Below are 22,986 nucleotides of genomic sequence, written 5' to 3'. Positions count from 1 at the left end.
CTTTGCAAATACACCCGTAAAATACTAACAAAGACTTAAATATTAGACACATCCCACCGTACGACCATAAACACATTTACACATCGCTCGAAAGTTTTCGGCTTGAGGAAATAATAATATTTATCGATTTAAATATAGTTATAGTGCATGTTTAGTGTTCGCAAGGGCTAGACTGTTTGAAAATATTGACACAGCGATTACACATCATAAAGCTTACTTCATTGCAACACTATTATGTGATAAATCATAATTCTACTTATACCTTTATGAAAATGTATGTAGGTACTAAACGGTAATAACGTAAAACTTTAAGCAATTGTAGTAGTTGAAACTCACATCCTATTTTATTATTAATTATTTACTTCACATCATTTTCTTTAATGGTGACCGAAAACAAGGCACATAAACCTTCAGCGCACCTGAGAAGTCTTCAAAAAAAGTTGTCAAAGATATGTGAAATCTACTATTACGCACTTAGTCAGCGAGGTGGATTATATATATAGCCTGAACTAATTATAGATATAGCCTGAACCCCTCTAACTCTGAGTTTGCCCACTAGTTAGACAAAAATGGGTTGACGACGACTAAAATGTTACGTTACATTGCGTGATAATATTACCGGATGTACTTATGTTATCATATCCGACATTTAGCAAATAACACAATTACATTATTATATTACTTAAGGGGATATAAACATATTATCTAATACTGTATGGATGTATGCAGTTGAAAAAGCTTATCTATAGCTTATTTTTGTCCAATGAATCTTAAGTACAGAAGCGCAATTGTTTAAATTTTTTATTTTCAATTATTAACTTTTAACTTGAAGGATATGGTAAAGAATAGAAATACATACGTTCAATTATTTACTAGTTGAATAGGACGATATATGGCGAAATGAAGAAAGCATCTGTGATTGATTTCTGGTTATATTCCGATTGGATTTGGAATTTCTTACAGATTTTCATATGGCTATTTTAGACTATAATATCTGTCGTTATTTGAAAACAAGTAACGAATAACTAATATGTTCGTAAAGTGTTCATTCAAAATAAAATAATAAATAAATATAAGAGCGCACTAGGTACTAATCTATGGTAGGTACTAGGTAACAACTTCATTATCATCTTGATTCTATAGAATTAAAATACTTTAACAAACAACATGTGATAATTTTATATTATTACATTTTACCTCATTTCGATCCGTAGTCGCTAAGCCCGTAGCGAAGAGCGCAAGTCACGTGTTGAGTCTGACGGATGGTAGGTATGTTACTGCAAAACAGATTGTTAGCGTGGAGAAAGTGTCGTGGCAGCGTTCAGAGAGATCGGGCACAGACCTGCGTCACAGCACACCACTTGCAGTCATTAGCTGCGGCCTGGTAGACTGTAACTCAACCTGTGACCGCAGGAGCCGATTCAACTTCAATTGAACCCATTATCCTCACACCGCCACAATGGACTGCGTACTCGGTCGACACCCACGCACACATGCGTTACAAAAATGTTTATGATCATTGTTTCGGTGCGCATGTCGTTTTATTTGGACGAGCGCTTTATTACAAACTCTTCATCACATTTTTGATGAATCGCCCGGAGAAATTGATATTAAGTACTTCGTCAGCGTCACACATGCAAATCGATTATTAATAATGAGCTGTTGTATACTCGGTGTAAATTATGTACAAGTGTATATTATTATCGACACGTTCCGTGGCGTATCATTTAGTACCGACGCATCTAGTTAATAATGACCGAACGTGCGATCGTCGCCGCGCGGCAATCGTTCATCTCGACGAGGAAAATCTTCCTACATCCTGTTAGCGGGCATGAATGCATCTGTGTAAAGGCGGTCTCAAGATTAAAACGAGACATTGTCGATGTGGACGATAAATCGTTGACGAGGATGTCATACGTTGCCAAGTCGTTCATATAACATGCACGACAACAAGGTTTTGTCTCTTTCGGAATTTTAAACTAAGCTATTTCTCGACTTTTGCAATTTTTTGTTACATAAAAGTAAAATCCTTTTTAGTTCTTTGTCGGCACTTTTAAGAATCCAAGAGAGTAGGTTTTGTATTGTACTCGGTGCATACAAAATAAGACTGTACCATTTTTGGAATTCATTAGTCAGCCGAGATTAAATAGGTAAGTTGTGTATTAAGGCTCTACGCTCTACGTAATACTTTGTTGCTGATTGCTGTACAATTTATTGTTTAGCGTTTGTGCTACCGCCATTGAACACTTTATGTGGTAAATATAGACACAAATTAAATAAGTTATGTGGATTTAACATACATGGCGTATTATGTAGATAGTGTAGATACTATGAACTTGTACAATAAGTAGTTCAACTTTACTCTGCGGTTCACTCCACTTTAGGCGTTACAATTTGCAAATTACTTCTAATGAATCACCATCTGTAGCTACTTTATCAATTTCATTATCGTTATTATCCCATTAACTACTGTCCCAGAGTTTGGCACGCGTGTTCTCTGAATGAGATAACCTTTAATATTATTAGGATTCTGTATTGCATGCAGTGGTTGGTAATAAATAATATAATGTTTGGTGTTTTGTATTAATATCTCTCGCGCGAGGCTGGGCGGTCAACGCTCGGCGCCGGCCGCGGCGGGCCCCACGCACTCGCTTGCGAAAATAATGCACCCGGCTACTGTAACTTGTCATGCACTGCTTTTAGACATGCCTATTTCATTTAAATTCACTATTATGGATGTCGATGCCCCACAATTAGGCGAGCGGGCACTTTAACCTTTTGCTTTTGGCAATGCCTCCATAAATGTCTGCACGTAAGAGCGCCAGACGACAAACATGGGACTTGGCAATGGTCAATGAACTCGAGGCGAATATTGCAATAAAGAGGACGTGCAAAATAAGTTCGCGAAAAGTTGCCGATCTTCCAATAGGTACTAACTATTCAAAATAATGTTATTTTTGCAATGTTCGTATTATAGATACCATTTACGTAAAGCAAGCTCGCAATTTACGTACTACAAACGTACCTACGTATTCGCAGTGTTTGTTTTGCAAAAGTATACGTTATTGAGTGTAGGTATCACCTTAGTAGGTAATTATATTTTGGTAATTAATTCTGAAATTAAAACTGAATCATCGACATGAATGGTTGCGGTGGTTTTCTATTATTATAAAGTCGACTATTTCTAAGTTTAATTTACGAAAATTACGCATAATCGCAGTACAAACGGGTTGCGACGGCGCGGCCGCGCGGCGGGGAGCGGGCGGGCCGGGGAGCGGGCGGCGCGGGCGCGTTCAACGAACGTCCGCGGGCCGGCGCAGCCCAAGGTCGCCGCGTTCACTCGCCCACACCACCGCCACTCAGCCACGCCGCACCACCGCTCCACCACTCCACGAGGCCACCCAACAAAGGGGTATAACTTTTACCAGCGCTCGTACGTATCTCTTTTTCACCTCTGTTCAGTTCCATACTACTTTTTCTATACTTTCAAATTGTTTCTTGCTTATCATTTTCTACAATCAGGTATGTATCAGTAGGCGGTAGGTGGTGTAGGTAGGTATTTACGTTCCCTATAAAAATACTAAAACTGTTTATCAACATTTTGTATTTTTTTTAATAAAATTTTATTACCTAACACATTTTATATAATATTATGATTTAATATTCAAAGTCACGTTAATTACTATAGACCTATAGATATAAGTAACTAAAACTTTGCATAGTTGCATAACAGCTCGCGTAATAATATGTACTCGTATTAAGTTACGGAAAATCCGTAATTCAGTATAGGCACTCAAACAGGAAGAAAATTAAAAAATGAAAATATGAAAGCGTTCTGAGAAACGATATTTTCATTTTTATTTTTTGAAAGTTATGGTTGCATTTCAATCTTTTGACAGGCCAGTTATGGGTAAAAGACTGAAGGGGTGTGACCGTGTGACCCGTGTAGGGGCAGGCCAGTACAAGCCTTACAAGGTTTAAAAAATATAGATATACTACATGCAAATAGTCTTTATCTGTATAAAGCTATTTAAATATTTTTTAAGCTATTGCATAGCTTTTATCGCGGGCTTTGAGCGCGGCGACCGAATCGAGAAATTCCGTAACGAAAATAAGTAACACCTTTCAACAACTCGGTTGCCTGGAGACTTGATATCCAACTATCAAGTCTCCAGGCAACCGAGTTGTTGACTGTCAATAGAAAAATATGGATATAATTGAATAAAGTATTATTTTACATTCCTTATTATTTTATTTGATATTGGCGACGAGATGTCGAATGAACTAAAAAACAATAAGGAAATAGGAGCCACATTACGTGGGTTAATGAAACGAACCGAAAATTACATTTCGGGAATAGAAAAAATTGACATTGAAGAAATAAATATACGACTGAATTCTTTACAAGAAAATTTGAACAAATTCTACGCGATTCAAGAAAAAATTGAATGGCTTACAGAAGAAGAAAATTTAGAAGAGGAAATAAAATACAGGTACGAATTTGAAGAAATATATACAAAGCTAAAAATTTAAATTTTTGAATGTACAAAAAGAAAATAATCTGCTAATACCTAAATGTTCTTTTATATCAGCAAGAGCGGAAGTTTATTTGATAAACTGTTAACTGTCAAGGCACGCTTGAGACGTACACCTAATACAAAAGAGTTATCACCTTATCAGTTAATGTTCGGCAGAGAGGTAAGAACCTATATGCATGCCTTATTTAAGAAATCCGCCCCACTATCCAGATTACATTACAATGCACCGCCAACGCAGGAGTTCGGACAAGGTGATAAGGTACAAGTCCGCAGTTACACCAACCCAAGAGTTAAATGGGAGTTCGGAGTCGTCATCCGAAGATTAGGTAGACTCCATTATGAAGTCAGAACTGAAAATGGCATACTGGTGCCCCGTCACCTTGACCAAATGCTGCTGGCGCCCCTAGTGGTGTAAGTGAAAATAGCGGTGGAGGACTGTTGGATATCAAGTCTCCAGGCAACCGAGTTGTTGACTGTCAATAGAAAAATATGGATATAATTGAATAAAGTATTATTTTACATTCCTTATTATTTTATTTGATAACCTTAATTCGTCAACTTGAACACAGATGGCAGTAATACACATTTTTTTATAATCCGTGCGGAAATCTTAAAATTGCGTGAAGTATATTTTATATTCCCATTATAAAATTCAAAATTATATTACCACATTATCCAAATAATATATTTTATCAACATAAGCTATGTTGAATTCTGGATTAATAAAATAACGTAAAAGTGTTTGTAATTTTTAAACGTACAATTACAACTGACAGACTTGACAGTACAAAATCAAAACGCCATTATGATTTATGGTACAAATAATTTGTGTACAAAGTGTTTTAAATATGAACAACCAGCAATATAAATGGATCAATGCGATGATGCATTTAATTTTATCCATTTATATTGCTGCTTGTTAATACTTTACGTCTCTTATTAAATACTTTTCTATTTTATATTTTAGAATGTTCAGTCTTGCTTGGAGTTATGAAATGTCAGCTGATATTTGCAATGTCTTATATAATGGAGATATGATAAAATAGTGGATAAAGATGTATTAATGTTGATGATTATGGAAGAATATATTGTATTTCTGGAATTCCTTCTGAGCGTTTTCATAGCATAAAAAATGCTATGCAATAGCTTTACCGCGGCAATCTCCGAGTGCCACACGTATTTTTTGACTCTTTCGCACCAAAAATCAGCATTTTATTAAAATTATATATCGCACAATGATGCGCATGCGCACGTTTAGGTCATTATTTATAAATGTCGCGATAATCTGATTGATTCCAGCTCAGACACTACTTTCCTTTTTTGATAGTTTATAGTTTAAGTTAATATTAAATTATGTTATTCTTTTGCGACAAGGAATAGTAATTGTAACGTTTTGATGTGCTAATACCAATGTACAAATATAAAAGGGTTGGCTCATAGTTCCAAGCAAAATGAAAGGTCTTACGATGTATCCAAATAAAATATTACTTGCGAATCGTCAAATGCCTGATCGTCGCGAAGGTCTCAAGTTAGTCTTTAGGCGGATGTTTGTGCAATGTACAACTCATGCATAGTTTCGACACTTAAAAGTGAACGCTCAGTGATGCAATCTTTTATTAGTAAAATACCAACGAGGCAATGATGCAAAAGTAATAGAATTATGATATTTATATAATATGACAAACAATAATTAACACTGATGGGCGTTACGTATTGTTACATAAGGAAAGAAATTAACTTGTTTTCATATTTGAGTAACCATTGCGTAGCTCCATTGCTACGGTTTTGCAAATTTAACGCATATAAGCATAATCTGTGACATGATAACATTTACAAATAAATAAATGAACTTAATAGCTAATAATACCTAGTAAATGTGTTTATTTTTGCCCTAATGCCCGTAAGTATTAAGCTGTTCAGTATAATAAACAATGATACTGAACAGCTAAATACTTACTTTTCACTTCTTAATTTTTCAATATTCTTATGCAAAAAGTCCGAATTTCACACACATGATATGTGATTCTATTATTTCTATGTAAACGTTGATGTACATGTAAAATTTGTAAAAAAAAACAACATCCAACAATTTAATGTTGGAAGCATATTAATGTCACATCATGTTCCAAATGATAAACACATTTATTGGCGAGTACACGAGATCAGACGACGCAGTACTGCGCGCCCAAGCAAGCGTAACACTAGTATTTGGATCACGCAAAAAAGATACGAGCTGAATGAAGAACTCTGTTGGATTTGAACAAAAAATACGTTAACTTTCGTATTATGTAAAATATGGCTATAATATCACTGGCGTGAATTATTGACAACATTAAGTACAAAGATAAAGAGTATGAAGTGATTATTTTCATAAGTTTACTATGGACTACTTTTACTTTCATCTTTTTATGAAGATATTCATGTATTTGCAGTTTTTTCTATTCGTTTCAATAGCATACGATTATACCAGCTCTAAAACCTTTTAAATGCTCTAGTTTCATTTTAATAGATATTGGTATGATTATAAAACCTTGCAATCGTGAACACTCTAGATACCTAGTAGAACTTGCAAACCGCGCCCAAGTCTGGTATGTCACGGATTGCGAGATCAGCAGCACACGTGTCTACGGCAAATTAAACCAATTTGTGTCCCGTTACTCCTATTCCTATGTAAGTACACTAAATTATATAAATAATGAATATAAAATGATTATGAACTCTCTATATAAACTGATGCGACAAGGTTGATTAAATCGACATTTATCCTGTCGCCCTGTCGCTCCCTCGCCCCCTCTACCTGTCATAATTTTCTTCTTCGTCTTGCTAGCGAACCGATGGCGGTGGAGAAATTCCTCGGGTATTCGGTTCAACGGCCGCGGCACGGAGTGAGCGACTCGCGTCTGTGTGTTTGCGTGTGAGCCGTGGGTACGCACACTCGCACATTATAGCCTCTGCAAACACGACGAAACCGTTACGCGCTACGCTCCTTTACTTCGCCTGCCAACCACCACCTCCATCTAGACTAATCCTAATCACTGATCTTCTTTAAAAGTATTTTGTCTCCAGTACCGAACAATAGATTCCATTTCATGGACCAATTTATTTATATATTTTTGCAGTAGTACGATTGACACGGCAGTGCGGTCGGCAACATCGAACTAGTAATATTATAGTATCAATTTCATGTCCAGAAGCAGTAGCAAGCGGTAGTTAAGAGCAACCTAGTTAAAATTGTACGCAGTTTCGCTATGCAACACGAAGTACGTCGCGGCCCGCGATCGTGGAGTTTTGTAGAGTCGGAGCTCACCGCGGAATGCGATTATAACTCTAAAAGATTTCATCAGTTTATCAGACTTTTGTGTATTAATTTTCAGCACTTTCTGCCTATTATACTAGAACTACTAGTATATTCTAAAATCTATTTTAAAAATGTCTTAATAAGATTTTTATAGGTAATAAAATTAAGTCTTCCTTTACCATCCGTGATAATGGATGTATTTACAGCTGATATCAGATCAAACTGTATCGATTGTGATACAATTAATTACGTTATATTACAATAATGATGTTCGTTGTACGTTCAATAGTTAATTAGTATATTATGTGATAAGATTATGCATAAAACGATGAACGATTACGATATGAACGATTTACTGTCTATAAGTGGATTTTAGTCGATTTTGTGATATATCAAAACGAAAATATTCGCACTTAAGCCGTAAAATAATGTGTGTACAAAATTCTATTCTAGATATAGTTTTTAATTGGAACATAATTATAAAATGTTTGTATTTCAGAAACGTTAGCGGGCGCATGGCCGCCAGCCCGTCAAAGTTTATCGCAAATCTGATGAATGTATGAAAACAAAAGAATACTTTATTTTTTTTTGGTACATTCTTTTGGTAAATTGTATAATACTATTGAAGTTGAGTTACAGTAGGCTACGTCTAACAAGATATAGGTAAAAATATATATCCTGAAGGAATTACAATCTGAGAAGTCTCCGGTGGTCGTCCTCGTCGCTGCGCAGAGGACTCCGGGATCTCCAAAGGAACGCGACTGGAGTCCTCTTAGCGCACCCCGTCGGGCTCCGCCCAGTTTGTATCACCACATCGTCTGGTGTATACGACGGAATGCGACCACACATACCGCTGTCCTTCTCGGGGTTCCACTCTTGCCACCCGCAACCCTGAAAGCCCCTTTTAGTCGCCTCTTACGACAGGCAGGGAATACTGTAGCCCTATTTTGGTCCCGGAACTACAGGGACATAAACATAATACCTATTATGTGGACAACGTCGCAGACGAAAACTAGTTTGTAAATAATTGCCTGCGCGATGTTATAAAAACAAATGATTAAGATGTAAGTGTAAATAAAACAATGAGATGTAACGATATCTAGTTCAATTCGTAGAATAAATTAACAAAGGAACGTGTTTTAGCTATCTGAAACGAGATTAAAGGTCACCGAGATTGTGTAAATTTGACCCGAGACCCGGACACTATACGATAATGTATGCTTATATATTTGACTAAGTACACAGTAACAAGATACTGCTGATATGTTCATTTAAATTAAAGTCATTTTCATACGTTCGGACTTTCGGATCAGAGAAAAAATAATAACAATTATGCCAGTGTTGCATGCATGTGACTTGATAACAATATAACTTTCATAAACAAACGATACGTGCAGCAAAGTTGCACATATCATTATGACATTGATAACGTATGACCCAAAGTTCTATTATTACAAAAAATGGGAGTTTTCCACCGGGCAGCGACAACCAAGAGTCCGGTCAGCCCAAACATGCTCGGAACATCTTGATAAACTAGTCAACGTCTTAAATAATTCTTTATACAGACAAGTGCCTTTTTATTGTAAACATATTACTTAAACAATGTCAGTTATCAAAACAAACATGTATAAATGAAGTAGTTAACATAATTTTAAAATTGATTATATTATTTAGTTTCTATCTTGAAATTACGGTTATTTAATGATATCCCTAAAGGAAAAGACTGCTAGGTTAGGTTACGGACTAGGTGTTTTCTAAGATAATCCAAAATTGGCGAACACAAGTTAAGGAGCGGTTTATGTGCTCACACCTAGGCGATTCACAGTAAAATCGATACTGCGAACGGTCATTATAGCATCGTCTAACGCTGCGATAAAATTATAAAAATGTAATAAATCATCTTGCGTATAACACTGTCAGCCTATACAGTATATTTGGGTTTCTTCTCCAACGGGGTTTGAAAGTGTTTATGAAATCTTGGCAGCCCTACTCTCGTGTAAAAATGTACTACTGGCAAGAATAGCAGGTAGCTTAATCTCGCTAAAAGCTTATTGGTTTTAAAATGCCGGTCAATTTTATGTTTTAAATCTTTATATTTATGTGACTAGTGACTGTAGTAATCTAAATTGCAGGCCATAAAAAACGAAGAAGCGACGCGACAGGTTTCGAAATATAGCACGTACGAGAGGTAGATACCTATTTAACTAGCTGCTATTACTGGAAGGATCGGCGTTAAAGTTACGTAGGTATTATAATTATATATACTTTTATATAATACTTTTCTTGTTTAATATGAACAAGTTGTACATATGTAATTATGAAGTCGTGATAAAATAACTAAGTAAAAACTTATTAAGTTATTGAAAAAAAAGTCTTTCAGTTCTACAATTTTAGGGGTTACAGCTATTGTGCGGGACGACGCGAACAGCTGACTCAAGATTCGACGTAATTATAAGTTTGAAATTGTTTACTTAATTTATAGTTAATAATAGTTCATAAGTTGTAATAAATAAAGACTTCATTATTCGTAACTTACGATCAGCTGATTAATATTGTATAGTTCAATGGCCGACGCTAAACAGCTGACTCCAACTCGATCAGCTGATCATAGCAGTAAGACGTAGTTACGTAAACAGCTGATAGTTTTAATGTAATTTATTGATGTTTTTATTATGTTTGAATAGTGTTTTACTTATGTTTTATTGTTAATAGTATATAATAGGATTTAATAGAATAGGGAAAATAGATAATAGTTTAAGTTTTGTAAATGTATTAAAATAAATATTTCGTAATAGTTTATAGGGCATAGGAATAGGTGTCATTTATAATAGGTTTTGCAATAGTTTAGGTTTTAATAGAGGTTTAAATAGAAATATGTAAATTCCTAAACAAACTAAATAGATTATTATTATTATTATTGTGAATCATCGATTCAAGGCCACAGTTTGAACAGGTTCGTACAGGTCCGTACAGGTTTAGACACAGAATAACGGGAAATAGTTGTAATTGGCCAAAAGGCCTATATTCCTGCCTAAACCTGCTTCTAGTTGTGGTACTTGAGTCGGGGATATAAACAGGCCAGATTTTCAAATTTTCATTCAGTACTGGCAATAGACCCATGGAACAAAGGAATAAATGGAACAAGAGTAAAACAAGGGATTTCAATTCTTCCAACCCAGCAATTATAGTAATGTGCCCCTGCACATTTAATGGTCCTTCGAAAGCCGAATATTGAAGAAATTGAAGAATAGTAAGTAATATTATCGTTCCAATTGTCATTTTTGTGTATTAGCAAGAAGAATGCCGATCACACGCTCCGTGGGAAAAGAACGCCGAGACTCAACGGAAACGAAGCCCTCCTCGTCTGACGCGACCACTGGGACCTCCGCTACGGGCACAACGACAGAAACGTCGGCCACGGGAACCACCGCGACCGACACTACTGGGGGAACCTCCGCTACAGACACGTCCGTCACAACGAAGGGTACAGTAGCGTCAGTGGCCACTGGCACCACGATGGCCAGGCCGGCTGCGACCATTTTCAAGAATTCCGTCGAGCTCACCGCCAGTACTGATTCACCCACAGTAATACAGAAGCCTTCAGAAGCACATAGTCAGCATGGTTCGCGCGCTCCGAGTCGACGCGCCGGATCCACGCGTTCAAGGTCAAAGGCTTACAAGGTGGCCAAGGCCAAAGAAGAACTGATACGTCTGCAAGTGGAACTTGCAACAGCACGCCTCGCCGTTATAGAAGCAGAAGACGACGATGACGACGTCTCCGAGTACTCAAAAACAGAAGCCGACACCAGGGTCGACGAATGGTTGGAACAGCAAGCGCAACCGAGGCTAGCCATAGCCGACGAGCCGCACCTACCTCTCCGCGAAATAGAAGCCATCACGGAAGAGACAAGGCCGGTTCAACAGAATAATAGTACAGCGCACCATACCCAACCAGATCCGCGAGTACATACAACGGCGGGAGCTCAAGCACCGGCGGGAGTCCACGCGCAGCCAGACTTCTCTCAACTTACGTCAGCGATAACACAGGCCATCAAAGCTAGCCAGCGGTCCTCAAAGTTTGTTGAATTACCAACTTTTAACGGTAATTATCAGGACTGGCTACCTTTTAGAGCAGCATATATGGAAACAGAAGAGTCTTTTTCAATAGTAGAAAATATTAATAGGTTAAGAAGACATCTTATAGGAAGAGCTAAGGAAGCAGTTGAAAGCTTATTGATCACCAACGCGCACCCATCCGATGTTATGAAGACCTTGGAAATGAGATTCGGTAGATCGGAGATGATAGCAATGGCCGAAATAGACACATTGAAAACACTGCCGCGCCTCTGCGAGTCGCCTAGGGATATTTGCGTGTTCTCTACTAAGGTTACAAACGCCGTGTCTACACTTCGGGCATTGAAATGCGTCTACTATCTCTACAATCCGGAGGTATCTAAGGTAATGGTGGACAAGCTTACTCCTACTTTACGTTACAGATATTACGACTTTGCTGCAACACAACCGAAAGAAGAGCCTGACTTATTGAAGTTTGAAAAATTTATGAAGAGAGAAGCTGAGCTGTGCGGACCCTATGCACTCCCCGAACAGATGGCACCGCCGATGTATAGTAATAGACGTCCTCAGAAGACACATACAGTATTAGAAAAGCAGTCTACAGTTATACAGAAATGCCCCGTATGTGAAGAAACAGGTCACATCGCGACGGACTGCAAACAGTTTAAAGAAGCAAACGAAAGCACAAGATGGGATATAGCAAAGAAGAAACGACTATGCTTTCGGTGTCTACGCTTCAGAAACAAGACTCACAACTGCCGAACGAAGCCGTGTGGTATTAATAGTTGTAAGTATTTCCATAACAGGTTACTACACTTCAACAGAACAGAAAAGGCAGAAACAGAAGAAAAGTCAACAGAGGTCATCAACTCCGCGTGGACTACAGCCAGACCTACAAAGAAGCAAACTTTTTTGAAAATAATCCCGGTGCAGGCAACAGGTCCCAAGAATACGGTCAACACTTACGCGTTATTGGACGATGGATCCACAGTTACGCTGATAGACGACAGCCTTGCCTACGAAATAGGGGCAAAGGGACCCATCGACCCATTACGTATAGAAGCAATCAACGAGTTGAAAACAGCTGAAACGAAGTCAAGAAGAGTTAGCATCACACTCAACGGGTTGAACAACCACACAGCAAGCATTCAAGCGAGAACTATCAAGAACCTGCACGTATCGCCGCAGGAAATAGCAAGACAACAGATTGAAGAATGTGAACACTTGCGAGATCTTAGCGACGTACTTTCCTATGAAGATGCGAAGCCTACCATACTCATCGGTCAAGACAACTGGCATCTCCTTCTAGCATCAAGAGTGAGAAGGGGAAAGAAGAACCAACCGGTAGCGTCTCTCACGCCACTTGGGTGGGTACTTCACGGAAGCCACAACCGAATTATTGGACGTACCGCTAACTTCGTGTCACACATTACAGAAGCGCCGCAGGAAGATAAGCTTGAAGATCTCATGAAGCATTACTTCGCAATGGACTCGCTATGCATCAACCCTAAGAAGCCACAGTCGGACCCTGAAGAGCAAGCCTTACGTATCTTACAGAAAAATACAACCCAAACAGAAGAAGGAAGATACGAAACCGCTCTACTATGGAAAAGAGAAGAGGTCGACTTGCCTAACAACTACGACAACTCGTTGACACGTCTTATGCACATAGAAAAGAAGCTTGACCGTAATTCTCAATTAAAACAGAAGTATACAGAACAGATGGACGCGCTTATCAAGAAAGGATACGCCGAGCCTGCACCGAGGACGAAGACTCCCAATAGAACTTGGTATTTACCGCACTTCGCGGTAGTGAACCCAATGAAGCCAGATAAACTCCGAGTGGTACACGACGCCGCAGCGAAGACTAAGGGTGTCGCACTCAACGACTTGCTGTTGAAAGGTCCAGATCTACTGCAATCACTTCCAGGGGTCGTGATGAAGTTCCGACAGCATATGGTTGCAGTAACAGCTGACATTAAGGAAATGTTCATGCAAGTGAAGTTGAGAACAGAAGACAGAGACGCTCTTAGGTACCTGTGGCGAGGGAACCGTCGTGACGATCAACCACCCGAGGAGTATAGAATGACATCACTCATCTTCGGAGCTTCAAGTTCGCCGTCAACAGCAATATTCGTCAAGAACTTGAACGCTAAGAAGTATGAAGAGACCGAGCCAGAAGCAGCCTCCGCCATTATAGAGAAGCATTACGTCGACGACTACCTGGACAGCTTTAGAAGCCTCGAAGAAGCCATACGTATCACTTCAAGCGTGCGTGACATACACAGAAGAGCTTGCTTCGAGTTGAAACAATGGAAGTCCAACACGCCCGCGCTACTACGAGCACTAGGGGAACAGGAGTCGTCACAGGACATAGAACTCTATAAGGCGGGAGAGCAGCTGGAACGTGTGTTAGGAATCGTATGGAAACCGGATACAGACGAACTTACCTTCAACCTCAATTTAACGCGTGTGCCTCGTGAACTTATAGATGGGAAAACACCGACGAAGAGAGAAGCCCTACGTATAGTTATGTCGCTTTTTGATCCGTTGGGCTTTGCTTCACCAGTTACTATAAAAGCTAAGCAGATTTTACAGGAACTCTGGCGGCGTGGGACATCGTGGGACGAGAAAATAGAAGATCACATAGCGGAACAGTGGCGCGACTGGATGGTACATTTGAGAAGCCTCTCGAATATAGCAATACCAAGAAGATACCTACAGTACAGCGACGCTACATCCCTTCAGCTCCACGTGTTCACCGACGCCAGCGAGTCAGCCTACGCAGCGGTATTGTATTGGAGAGCAACGGCACCCAACGGCGACGTCAGCACATCACTAATTATGTCCAAGGCCAAGGTGGCACCTTTAAAGTTAACATCTATACCTAGGTTAGAGTTACAAGCTGCAGTGATGGGAACTCGCCTCGCCGACGCCGTCGTTAAAGAACATCAACGAAAGCCGGACTCAAGAACGTTCTGGACGGACAGCCGCACAGTACTCTCATGGATCAAGGCTGGTTCGCGCTCTTACAAGTCGTATGTGGCACATCGCATAGCGGCTATAGAAGAAGGTACAAAGGTAAGTGAGTGGCGCTGGGTGCCAACGAAGTCCAACGTGGCGGACGATGCCACAAGAAATGTCCCAATAGGGTTCAATAAGAACCACAGGTGGTATAGGGGACCGGACTTCCTACACGAGGATTCGAGCACCTGGCCAATAGAAAATTCTGCGTCGTATCCATCAGAACCTACAGGTGAAGAAAGAACACACAACATAGTAACAGAACGAGGTCTGAAGCTGGCTGAAGGTCTACCGGAGATGTCTAGATTTTCAAATTGGGATAGATTACGTTTCACTACAGCAAGGGTTTTACAGTTTATACAGCTTTGCAGGACGTCTAAACAGCGGGTCAATTACAAGAGGACTAGACGAAACGCTCAAGCGGACCCCGACTGGCGACGTCAAAAGAAGACACCGGTGGCTCCACAGGTAAAGCATAGAAAAATAGAACAAGCCAAGTGTTATATCTCCGTGCCCGCAGAACTCCTCCGAGAAGCAGAAGAGTTATTAATGCGTTCGTCGCAAGAAAGTTCATTTCAGGTTGATATAGATAACATGAAACGTCAGAAGCCTATAGACAGAGATAGCCGATTACATCGTTTAAGTGTCAAGTATGAAAATGGTGCCCTGAGACTCCGAAGCCGCATCGAAGCAATAGAAGCCGTCACAAATGAGGTCAAGAACCCCATGGTGCTGGACGGTGACCATCCCACAGTCAAACTATGGATACACAGCATCCATAGACAGATGCACCACAGCGGAGTCGAGGCCACGGTAAACGAGTGTCGACAAAGGTATTGGGTTCTACGGTTACGTCCGGTGACGCGCACTATAATACGACAATGTCTCAGATGCCGCATGAAAACTCAAGCACCGCCGTACCCGAGAACCGGAGACCTACCATCGTGTCGCTTGGCACATCACAAGCGACCTTTCACATACACAGGAGTCGACTACTTCGGGCCGCTTACAGTAACAGTCGGGCGTACCAATCAGAAGAGGTATGTAGCTATCTTCACCTGTCTAACCACACGTGCTATTCATCTTGAAGTTACAGCATCGCTCACCACCGACTCTGCGGTGATGGCGCTCCGGCGGATGATGGCGCGCCGTGGACGTCCGGCGCAAATATGGTCGGACAACGGCACCAACCTGAGGGGCGCTGACAAGGAACTACGGCAGGCGATCGACGCAGCTACAGCGGAGGAGGCTGCTAAGAAGATCATCTCGTGGCGATTCATCCCACCTGGCGCGCCCTTCATGGGAGGCGCGTGGGAAAGGCTCGTGCGCTCCGTGAAAACTGCACTGCAAGCAACGCTTCACGAACGACATCCAGCAGAAGAAGTCCTCACGACGCTCCTGGCAGAGGTGGAATATACAGTGAACAGCCGACCTCTCACCCACGTGTCAGTGAGCGCCGAGGACCCAGAAGCGCTTACACCGAACCATTTCCTACTCGGCGGGAACGGAAGAGTATCGACCCCGGGAGAGTTCAACGACCGCGACACCATATGCAAAAACAGCTGGCGTGCCGCGCAGAGATTAACCGACATATTCTGGACAAGATGGCTTCGAGAGTACCTTCCTGAGCTTCAACACCGGCGGGAGCCCCACGGAAGAGGGGCAACAGTGAAGATCGGCGACTTAGTACAAATATTGGATAGTAACCTACCTAGGAACATATGGGTTCGAGGTCGGGTCATCGCAACATTTCCGGGTCCAGACAACATAGTAAGAACAGTCGACGTGGCAACCAAGGGAGGAGTTCTACGCCGGCCAGTGAGGAAGCTGGTAGTGCTGCCTATAGAAGACGTCGCCCCAGCACCGACAGAAGATGCAACACAGCTGCACGGCGGGAGAAATGTGCGGGACGACGCGAACAGCTGACTCAAGATTCGACGTAATTATAAGTTTGAAATTGTTTACTTAATTTATAGTTAATAATAGTTCATAAGTTGTAATAAATAAAGACTTCATTATTCGTAACTTACGATCAGCTGATTAATATTGTATAGTTCAATGGCCGACGCTAAACAGCTGACTCCAACTCGATCAGCTGATCATAGCAGTAAGACGTAGTTACGTAAACAGCTGATAGTTTTAATGTAATTTATTGATGTTTTTATTATGTTTGAATAGTGTTTTACTTATGTTTTATTGTTAATAGTATATAATAGGATTTAATAGAATAGGGAAAATAGATAATAGTTTAAGTTTTGTAAATGTATTAAAATAAATATTTCGTAATAGTTTATAGGGCATAGGAATAGGTGTCATTTATAATAGGTTTTGCAATAGTTTAGGTTTTAATAGAGGTTTAAATAGAAATATGTAAATTCCTAAACAAACTAAATAGATTATTATTATTATTATTGTGAATCATCGATTCAAGGCCACAGTTTGAACAGGTTCGTACAGGTCCGTACAGGTTTAGACACAGAATAACGGGAAATAGTTGTAATTGGCCAAAAGGCCTATATTCCTGCCTAAACCTGCTTCTAGTTGTGGTACTTGAGTCGGGGATATAAACAGGCCAGATTTTCAAATTTTCATTCAGTACTGGCAATAGACCCATGGAACAAAGGAATAAATGGAACAAGAGTAAAACAAGGGATTTCAATTCTTCCAACCCAGCAATTATAGTAATGTGCCCCTGCACAGCTATGGGTTACAGTGACATTGGTTTTCTAATCGAATTCTTATAGGACGAAAAGTATCGCATCGACTTAGATATTTTTATTACTCAATACTGTTAATGCGAATACGAATACGAATAATATAATTGAGTTTGTTTGTATGTTAGCGCCTAATATGCACAGGAAAGGCTGATGAATTTAAAGTTTAATTTATGTTACATTCATACATGGGCGTCGATCTATAACTACTCTATAATAAGTCATATTTCCCACTTTATGGACCCTCCCCAATTTTAGAAATAAGTTTGGACTTAATTGATAGTGGTTAGAGCACATTAAAGCGTGGGTGGCATGAGACGAAAGACTTGCGCTGTCATTTCAATCAACTCCTACAGTTAACTAACTAAAACAAACACTCCGTGGAAGAATCAAAATTCCAGTAAGAGTACAATGTTGCAAATGTGCAATGTATCGGCGCAAGAGCGGCGGCTAACTCGGGAGTCACACTGACATTGCGTATAGTCCGGCATTCCATATGGAATGCGGTCGCTTGACCGGCCGCGCACCGCCCCGCGCCGACGCCCGCTCTCCTCCATGTTTTCTTATCCATTCGTTCGTTTCCGTCCATATGGAATCGTGGGATAGATACAACGTAATCGAATAAAATAGCCGTAAATATGCATTTAAACTGGTTCCATTTAGTGCAAAATTTTCTTCACTTCAGAGAAGTGTGTCCTGTTTACAGATGACGTCATAAGATGAAAAAGCAGGATATTTTAGGAAACCCAATAGTAGAACATTCACGTAGCTGGGATACCTAGGGTAAAAATGGGTTATCATTTGAGACATTCGCAAGGATTCGGGAGGCGCAGTAGGTTTTCAATGTTCCAGAGCGTATCGACGATCGACGAGACAGCCGCCACGTCGCGGCGACACGACGTCCCATGCACACGAGCTATGTTCGCCGAATCGAGAATTTCACTCACCTTCGCGGAAAAGCCGTCGATCGTTATAAATATCCAGCGAGTCAGACGCAAAGATAATCCGGTTATCGTCCGTGCAGCACAAGTACTCACAACACCAAAACGACAACATAAATAAACGCGGGAGGAGCCGTCAACTCCGGGACGGATCGTTCACTGGCGACGCACTCCTTGCACCTTCGAAGTGCAACTCGGAAAAATGCACAGGGCGGGGTTGTCGAATGTCATAAACGGTCGGATCCAGAGGTCGGAGGCCTGCGATTCGAGAGTGTAAAGGCGCGGCACCAACGTTCGACACGGCGGCGCGGAGCGGACTGAAGTGAAGTGAGCGAAGGCGACCGGCGGCGGGCGCGGGGGCGCGGCGACGTGGCGCGGCTGGCGCGGGGCCCTAGCAACGCGCCGCGCGGCCACCAGCACCGCACCTACCGACCGCCACTCGATCCGCCGCCGAATCGATCATCCGACTCAGCACCATCTCGTCCGCGCGAAACAAATCCAGCTGATTTCTATCAAACCAGCCAAATACCTACTTAATACACAACTCCAATATACGACACTTAACAGAACATTTTATCTGTTTATCTACCCGAGACTACAATCTGGTTTATCTCTTCTAGTCAGTTTATTGACAATTCTACTGCTACTGTTTTACTTTTTAAAAGATAGGTAATCGCAAAAAAATGTGATGAAGTAAGAAGTCGTCTTAGTCTAAAAATGCATTTTCATTTATATAGTTATAGACAGAAACAGTGAATGTGTAGTGTATCAATTTATATATTTATCAATAATTTTCCTTCAGAATGTCAATAATGTCGTTATAATCATGGCGTTACAAAAGGTTTGCCGACTGGCCTGTGCAAAGCCTAAACAGATCTCCTATCTCAATATTTTACATAGAGAGCAAATTAAAATTTAGCTTTATTGAATTGAGCTTTATTGGTTTTTAGGCTTTACCTACCTAGCAGCTGTTTGGACTTAACTACGACAGACTAGGTGTCAACTAAGCAAAAACACGTTTTGTTGTACGTTTGTTGTAAATACTACTGCCGATATTGTAGATTTTGGAAACAAGGAAATGTAAAATAAAAATGTATTTACGCTAAGGTCTATGCACATTTTGAATCCTAATACTTTCCCTGTAATCCTATGTGAATCACACATCACATTTAGTTTTACGTTACATTAAGGAGGGTTTAGGTAACTCTGATCTCATTGTAGTTTCGCACGGCTATACACGAGGCGTTCCTGCGCCATCCCGTCATTATTACACTTTCTTTTCCATTGTTAGTGATGAAATCAGTTTTACTATCTCTGACGGTCGAGTAAACGTCGGTCGGCGAGCATCGCGGCAGTCGACGGATGCAATCGATGCTGTCCTTTCTCCCGCTACAGCTAAATACAGCCACTCTAATGTGCAATCCGACGTTTCTTTCACATCCATTAGGATTACGTAGACATACTAAATACTTTCCACACATCTTTCTAAATGGCTAGACCTCAGAGTTAATTATTTTTATAACACACTTGAACAGGAGGAGTTTCTATGTTTGGCTGTATGTATTTTTTTATCTACTATATTTTAAAACTAGATTTCTAAAAAAAAATCTTTAGTGTATAATTTAAAATATTTGGTATACCAATATAAAACGGTCTACATATTTGGATTTTAAGAGATATTTAATTTGAGATTAATTAAGTATGTCATTTAAAAAATCTGGTAAATCAAAATAAAACTAATTATTTGAATTTTAAGAGATTTAATTGCCATTATTACAATCACAGAATATATTTAACATAATATTTTATACCTTGCAAGTTTTAAGCAAGAGTCGATAAAATATATTTCTTCAGGATACCTTTTAATATCACCTACAAATACCTACTTACTTACAAACAATTTTAAGCCCAGCGAAGAACATGGGCTACGCATCAGTAATTTTTCTCAGTATCAAACTATATACAAAATTAATTGTCTTATAAATAGTTATTTCGTGTTTTATACAATTGCAACAACAAGTGAACTCTTGTTTATAAGTTATACTACTCTTATATTAATTCTGGGGCTTTGTAATCTGCTATATTGTTATCTGTGAAGCTTTAAAATTCCCTAAAAAGTAGTCATTATATTACGGAAAACCTAGATTATCTAAATTACCTTAAATTATTCCGATACTTCGGGTATTGCTAAGAACTTTGTCATGGCCCTTTAACAAAGGAGGTGCCTTAAATATTAGAAAAATAATGTTACATATTAAATTGAGATCTTTATCGAAGGGTTTGTTTTAAATATTTCACGTACGAATTATGGAAATGATCGCCTTCGATGAACTAGTCACATCCTAAGAATTGTTTAGAAGTTGAGTATGAAATATTCAATCTGCTACTTGAATATAATCAAGAGAGATTTAGAAATCAGGCTTAAACATGAGCCCAAAGTTTGTCGAATGTTGTAGAGCGATCTTACATAATATTGATGTATGTATAATGTTGCTGGCAGAAAGTCTAAAAGTCTAAAGGTAATAAAGGAGCTATCTGGAAATTATTTTCACATAGATCAAGAGTCCCATACGGAGGCAATCATAAATTGAGTTGAGACTTATAAGGACTAAAATAGCACGCTTTAAAGTAAATTTAGCTTATTACTCCAAATAAATGAGAAAACAGACTAATTAAAATCCTTACTAATATTATAAATCCGAAAGTAACTCTGTCTGTCTGTCTGGTTGTCTCTTCTTCACGCCCAAACCACTGAACCGATTTTAATGAAATTTTGTACAAAGATTGCCTGAGACCCGAGAAAGGACATAGGATAGTTTTTATCCCGGTAATGCCACGGGAACTAGGGATGGCGATCTAAGATCGATTAAACGGAGAATCGATCTCTTGGACCCAAAACATCGATTGTTTTAATCGATAGTAGTAAGGATTGAATCGTAAAATATGCATTTGATCAAGTGATGATCTTTAGCAAAGTTGAAGGTACGCATTTTCAGTTTTATGTATTATTTTCTTTTAAACGCGGGCGTAGCCGCGGGCAAAAACTAGTTAAAAATAAAAGAATTTATGAATCAACTTTATAAAATCGATCCACGAGGATTTACTTTACCGCGTGTAGGCGTAATGCCTCAGAGACATTAATGCTATCGGTAGATCAATCGGTAGTTTATATGATTTGGGGCCTCTTGGCAGTCTGATTTATAGACTTATAATAATATTCAAGCAAAATTAATGCACACATCACGCAAATTTATTTCCGTGTTTGAATACACTTAGGCGCTGAGAGCTCTCAATGATGAAGTGGACGGACACCTTACACGGAATGGCTCTTCAATTTAAGATGATGGATATTGGCTTATAGAAAAGAACAGAGTAGCTAAAAACTTAAAAATATCAAATTTAATTGGTCGATCGCACATATCCATTATTTTTTTTTTTTTGTAAATAATATTGTACACGAAACAGAAAACTTTATGTGGAAATTACAGATAAGACTACACTTCATTGTATGTGTACATTGTGTTCGCTTTTATTAACGCGCAGTTTCGAAAAGAAATATGATGTTTTTGTGAATAAATCATTGAAGGAAACTATACAAATATGTATAAACAGCCGAGATGAAAATATGATTTTGTCTATCCATATCGTGTTAAAAAAATACGATAAGTGCAGAATATTTACGTTTTTTGAGGACTTGATATATTGTTTATTTGAACTACCTGTTTCTTAGTGTAACCATATTTTTAAAATAATGAAATCTATGTAGTGCCTGTAAGTTTCATGTCACACATGAGAAGTCGTCAACTTTTAAAGCCAGGGGTGCCAGGCGGGGTCCATGCGGCACAGGTTGTCGTGGCTGTTGGCGGCGGCCACCAGCGTGGCCACCTTGCTGTCGGGCCCGTCGAAAAGAGCCAGTGAGTTCAGTCTATTCATGATCACCGTGACGGCTTTCGTCACCATGCTGATGATGGTCTCGTTGTCCATCTCCATGGGCTTGTTGTCGGTCGACGTGCCCGCCGTCGACAGCCCAGACTTATCCTCTAAGCGTTTCCTGTACCCGGTGACCATTTCGTCTCGCAAAATTGTCCGCAAAATTGACTGGATCTGAAAGACATACAACTATGTTAGTTGTCATCCCAATGAACCAGTCTCGCTATTAATGTTATGGCGTGCCTCAGCCTTACTACTCCTGTTCACTGGCTAAGCATTTATATAACACAAAATCACGCAAAAATCTACTTAATGGTATACGATTAGTCTATGCTAACTGTATAAACATATTACTGTTAATTTTAATAAAATCCAAAATTTTGCTTGCATATGAAATTACAGACAAAATCAAGTTATTGAACGCTTCAATGTTTAATTTACATTACTTGAAAAAAAATGCAGTTACA

The 22,986-nt window shown here is 39.6% G+C and overlaps 4 protein-coding genes across 4 annotated transcripts in view; 2 read left to right on the top strand and 2 right to left on the bottom strand.

The window, feature by feature from the left end:
- mtgo (miles to go) overlaps positions 1–19,116 on the bottom strand; it is a 70,044-nt gene extending 50,928 nt beyond the window's left edge. The window contains exon 1 of the mRNA XM_073080197.1: positions 18,596–19,116. The gene's annotated coding sequence lies outside the window, so the exon portion shown is untranslated. The remainder of the gene's footprint in view (positions 1–18,595) is intronic.
- The window catches only part of LOC140747680 (protein phosphatase 1L), a 238,542-nt gene that overhangs the window by 206,024 nt on the left and 9,532 nt on the right, over positions 1–22,986 (top strand). The gene's annotated exons all lie outside the window — the stretch shown is intronic.
- Positions 11,137–16,860, top strand: LOC140747852 (uncharacterized). The gene has a single exon (XM_073080468.1). It carries the CDS (start codon positions 11,137–11,139, stop codon positions 16,858–16,860), a length of 5,724 nt encoding a protein of 1,907 aa, XP_072936569.1.
- Positions 20,330–22,986, bottom strand: part of Nipped-A (Transcription-associated protein Nipped-A) — a 39,784-nt gene continuing 37,127 nt past the window's right edge. Inside the window, exon 47 of the mRNA XM_073080216.1 lies at positions 20,330–22,693. Coding sequence (XP_072936317.1) covers positions 22,397–22,693 — 297 coding nt within the window. The 3' untranslated portion in view covers positions 20,330–22,396. The remainder of the gene's footprint in view (positions 22,694–22,986) is intronic.

Source organism: Epargyreus clarus, unplaced genomic scaffold (assembly GCF_041222505.1).
Source record: "Epargyreus clarus isolate Ecla_fem2 unplaced genomic scaffold, WU_Ecla_fem_2.2 ptg000015l, whole genome shotgun sequence".
Taxonomy (NCBI): Eukaryota; Metazoa; Arthropoda; class Insecta; order Lepidoptera; family Hesperiidae; genus Epargyreus; species Epargyreus clarus.
Note: the sequence above shows the minus strand (reverse complement) of the source record. Positions and strands in the feature narration are given on the sequence as shown.